Here is a 4676-nt window from a genome sequence, read left to right as displayed (position 1 = left end):
CAGAGAAGCAGTGATGCCTGAAATGGAGCCAGAGATGATGACGTGGAGCGATGGAGCAGCTGGAGACTTTAGATCCAGAGAGGGAGAGTGACTGTGTGCTGAAGACCTGGGGGGCATGGGGGAAGGATTGCATGGAGGGGATTGTAACCATGGCAATGAGATGATATACGATAGAACGAATGTAAAATTAATGTTCTCCCATGTAAACTATCACATAATTCACAATAAAACATTAAAAAAAAAAAAAAGAGTGAGTTTAGTTTTAGATCTAGTGGGGGAAGGTAGAATTCCTACTGAACAGGTTTCATCCACATAGATCTGGTAAAAAGAAATGGAGATAGGATTCTTTTGTAATTGCTATCATGACTAATTGTGATGGTTACAACTGTAAAGGCAGAAGATGTGTAACAAAAATGGGGAAGTAGTTAATCTTACATTCCAGGAAGAGAGGACCCTAGGATTATCAAGAGAGAAGAGCATTAGCAGAGCCTGGGATCCTAACCAGAGAAGTCAGTGACACCAAAGATGGAGGCATAGATGAGGACGTGGAGAGAGAGCAGCTGAGAACTCTAGACTCATGGAAAGAGAAAGGCTATGTGCCAGAGGGCAAGAGGCTGGCTTGCAAAATGTGCAAAATGATTATAATTTGGTTGTTAAAATGGTTATAAATTTCTGTGAGTTTTGTGTACATAATAATAATAATAAGGGAATAGAGGCAAATACTGTTAACCAAAGGTGCATGGAGAGGATTGTAATCATAGCAGTGAAACAAAATACAACTGGTTGTGTGCAAATCTATCATTCTGCCATGTAAGCTATCACTCAACTCACAATAAAATAAAAGGCTAAAAAAAAGAAAAGAACACTGTTAAAAAAAAATAAATAAATAAAATAATAATCCATCCAGGAAGCGTTAGAAAATCCTAGTCCCATTCAAACTATGGTGTTATTCACTGAGTAGTAATTAGGTTTTAAAAGATCTGATGTTATTTTTACTTCTCAAATCCAAGAACAAAAAAATACAATAATCCAAAAGTATGTTTTTATTTGCAGCAAAATTTCAAGACAGATGGTTCTTTAAAAGTAGGCATTTAAACATAATACCTGAAAAATTAAAATTGAACGTTAAATTACATCTGAAATTTATTTTAAAAAAGCAAATACAGCATTGCAATTTCCTCAATATACTACCTTTATTTTAAAGTGTCAAAAACTTAAAGATGTTCTTATGCATATACATATAAGTCTCAAAATTCAGAACTATGCAAATAATTTTTCAATGATTACAAAATGAAATATTTACACACTTTAGTGTAGCACTTAATACTTACTTTTTAAATCTATTGCTGATGCTACTTCTAAAGAGCAATGATCCAACCAGAAAAACAGTAAAGGCTGCTTTTCTTTTTTAAAGTGCTCATTAGCAACCATATCCAAAAGCAATAGTTTTTACAAATACATAATATTGAAAAATTCTCCAAAAGTTACTACTTACGGAATCAAATGTCATTTTCTATCTCTGCACATGTAAACTGGTATTATCTGCATTAATGAAAGATTGCTTTCAATGGCCCTCAACCATATGCCTCAAATCAAGACAGTGCCATTAGTATCAGCAGCATGAACAGTGCCAGAACAAATGGTAGCACATGTTAAATGCATGCAGCAGATCAGAAAACTGTTACTCTTTACATACCCAGGCAGAGCATTCTCTATTATTCTGCATGTGAAGTAAACACTTAAAACAAAACACTATTGTCTCTCTACAGCACATTTTACAGTACATGAAGGAATTGAAAATGCTTATACCATTTAACCAAATTCTGGTTACTATACAGCACAGTCTTCATATTCTCAAGGGTTAAAACAAAGTCTATTTCTATCAAGAAAACAAAAAGGAGTTAATATATGAAATTCTCAACTCTTAAGTATCAGAGAAATAAAACTGAACAATTCTGAAACTAAGCATATTTGCAAACGGTTAATACAAACTTTACAAAATAGAATTTGTTTCTGACAGCTCAGAGTGAATGATTTGACTTCATCTCAATCATATCAATTTATCTGATTTAAATAATTTAGAACAAATCAGCATCATCTTAATCTAACTACTTCCTGTACCAGACTCTCACTCCAATTCTCACCCCAATAAGAACCATTCAACAGTCTCTTCCTCTCATGCTGTGTCTATTTTCTGAACCTTAGGGTTTTTTACTCCTTCTTTCTGTCTCCTCCAAAACATTCCCCAAGTATTCCACGAGAAAAATCTTCATTAAAACAAAACAAAACAAAAATCACAATTTAAATACAGTGTGGTAATGCTAAATTTGATCGAAAGTAGTAATAAATTATAAATTGCTTGATAATATAATTCACAGTGCAAATCCTTGGTATAAAAAGAATCCATCTTGACCTGAATATAACAAAGCAACCTACTGATTTCAAATTACTTATGAAATAAAGGAAAAAAATAAAGTGTAAAATATTAATTATAAAAGTCAAGTAAGAAACCAGTTACCATAAATCTTTTTACAAAGATAATTGTCATGTGCCTGACTGCTTTTAAAAATTGTTAGGGAGGTTTATAATTAGTGGTTTCAAAAATGACTTTAGTGAAACTAGAGATTGAGTTATATATTATACATAATTTTTGATACATTAAATATGCAAATGTAACAATAATACTGCAATGAAGAGTCATTTAAATTCATCTTTAGACCTTTTTGGCAAGTATATATTGTTCTTCTTAAAGTCTTTACTGTAACTGATTAATTTTTAAATGCTAGTTTTCAAAAACTTTGCTATTTAAGATACTTTTGTTAATAAGGAAATACCAGAAGTCTCAAACAATAATAATTAATATACTTACAAAATAAAATGATGACAGTTCCTGCATCTTGAGTTATTGTAACAAATACACTTTAAAATAAGACAGTATTGCTATGCCTGGAAATTTAAAAAGCCAAACACAAAAAAAAACACAACAGAGTAGAAAGGCAAAGAAAAATTGACAACTGTCATTTGAAAGTAAACCTGAAGTTCTTGCATTTTTAAGAACTTGACTTGTCACATCACAGTTATCTTCTTTCTGACTAAGCTGTATCTTCCATGATCCAGCTAGATCATACACTGTTAGTTGTTCTCCATTTTGTAGGGTCAGTTAGAATTTTCATGAATGTTGACAAAGCTGGTACTGGACTTCAGTCGTTTAGCTAGATAAACCAAAAGTATTATATTTTAATACAAATTTTGTTCTCTAAACATGGACATTAATTATTTTTATGAAACTACAGCAGTCCTGAAATGGTGCTGTAGGATAAGCACTGGACTGCTAACGACAAGGTCAGCAGTTCAAACCCATCAGCTGCTCCTCAGAAATACTATTACTGAGTCAGAACCAACTCAATGGCACTTTAAAATAACAGTATTATTAAGTAATTCTGTGTTTGAATCTGATTATAGCCAACATTCTAAGAACTAAAACCTGTTTTATACTCATCAGCACCAACCTCAAAACACATAGCTTAGCTGCTAAAAGTTGCACATGATTTTATTAGAAGCAGTACAAAATACAACGTAACTTAAGACATAACTTGGAGCCCCGCTGGCATAATGGGTTAAACATTGGGTTATGGGTTGCTGTGGTACAGTGAATTATTTAATGTCTGTTCTAGCCATAAATTTTGTAAACTCCCACCAACAACTTTTTCCTGATGGGAAAAATTAAAAAGAGTGAGAGAAGGTGACAGAAGATGCTGATGGATTATATGATTTGTTTTGAGTGACTGTTAACAGGGCTAATTTTGATTGGTCAATTTTGCCATCCTACTGGGTATAAAATGAGCCATCTCAGAAGCACAGGGATCTTACCACCATCAAAGAAGAGCCAGGAGTGGAATGCATCCTTTGGACCCTGAGATCCCTGTGAATTGAACCTCCTTGACCCAGGCACAGAAAGCTTTGGCACCAGATAAGTGGCAGAGGTGCAAGAACAGCAGAATCAAGAGTGGACATCCCAGCTCATGGAACAAGTAAAGCTGAGTTGTATGTGGCCATTGCAACAAATTATCTAATACAGCTGAGGAGTAGTGTGCCATGGAATGGAGGCTTGATGTAATTTTTGAAGGTGCTAACCACAAGGTTGGAGTCCTGGTGTGGTGCTGCGGCTTAATGCGCTGGACTGCAAGGTCGGTGGTTCAAGCTTACCAGCCTCTCAGAAACCCCATATAGGGTCGTTATGAGTTGGCACTTAACAACAACAATCACAAGGTTTGTGGTTCAAACTCACCAGCAGCTCTGTGGGAGAAAGGAGGAGGCAGTTTGCTCCCATAACTACTTACAATCTTAGAAACCCAAAGAAGCAGTTCTCCTCTGTCATATAGGGTCACTAGAGTCAGAATTGGGTTCGGCTTTTAAGTTTTAAAACATAATTGATATCGTCTTAAAAGTCACAATATTAATTATGCAATATAGTGAAAGTATTCCACTTAGAAAATGAAAATGCTATAAGGTATAATAATGCAATTTTATATTTAAAAGTCTAAAAGTTAGAAATTGAAGTCTAAATTCCTCAGTGAAAGAACTCTGTAATATTTTAAAATACAATTAAATGGCTTACAAAGAAAAAATGGATTGTATATTACATACATGTGCACACACATACACAAACATACATA

General features: G+C 33.9%; 1 protein-coding gene across 1 annotated transcript in view; it reads right to left on the bottom strand.

The window, feature by feature from the left end:
- Window positions 1-3156: 3156 nt before the first annotated feature.
- Window positions 3157-4676, bottom strand: part of OSTM1 (osteopetrosis associated transmembrane protein 1) — an 80100-nt gene continuing 78580 nt past the window's right edge. Inside the window, exon 6 of the mRNA XM_006839952.1 lies at window positions 3157-3212. Within this exon, the coding sequence (XP_006840015.1) occupies window positions 3157-3212 (56 nt within the window). The remainder of the gene's footprint in view (window positions 3213-4676) is intronic.

This window comes from Chrysochloris asiatica, unplaced genomic scaffold, assembly GCF_000296735.1.
Source record: "Chrysochloris asiatica unplaced genomic scaffold, ChrAsi1.0 scaffold00027, whole genome shotgun sequence".
NCBI classification, from domain to species: Eukaryota; Metazoa; Chordata; class Mammalia; order Afrosoricida; family Chrysochloridae; genus Chrysochloris; species Chrysochloris asiatica.
The sequence above is the reverse complement of the archived record's forward strand: the minus strand, read 5'-3'. Positions and strand labels throughout refer to the sequence as shown.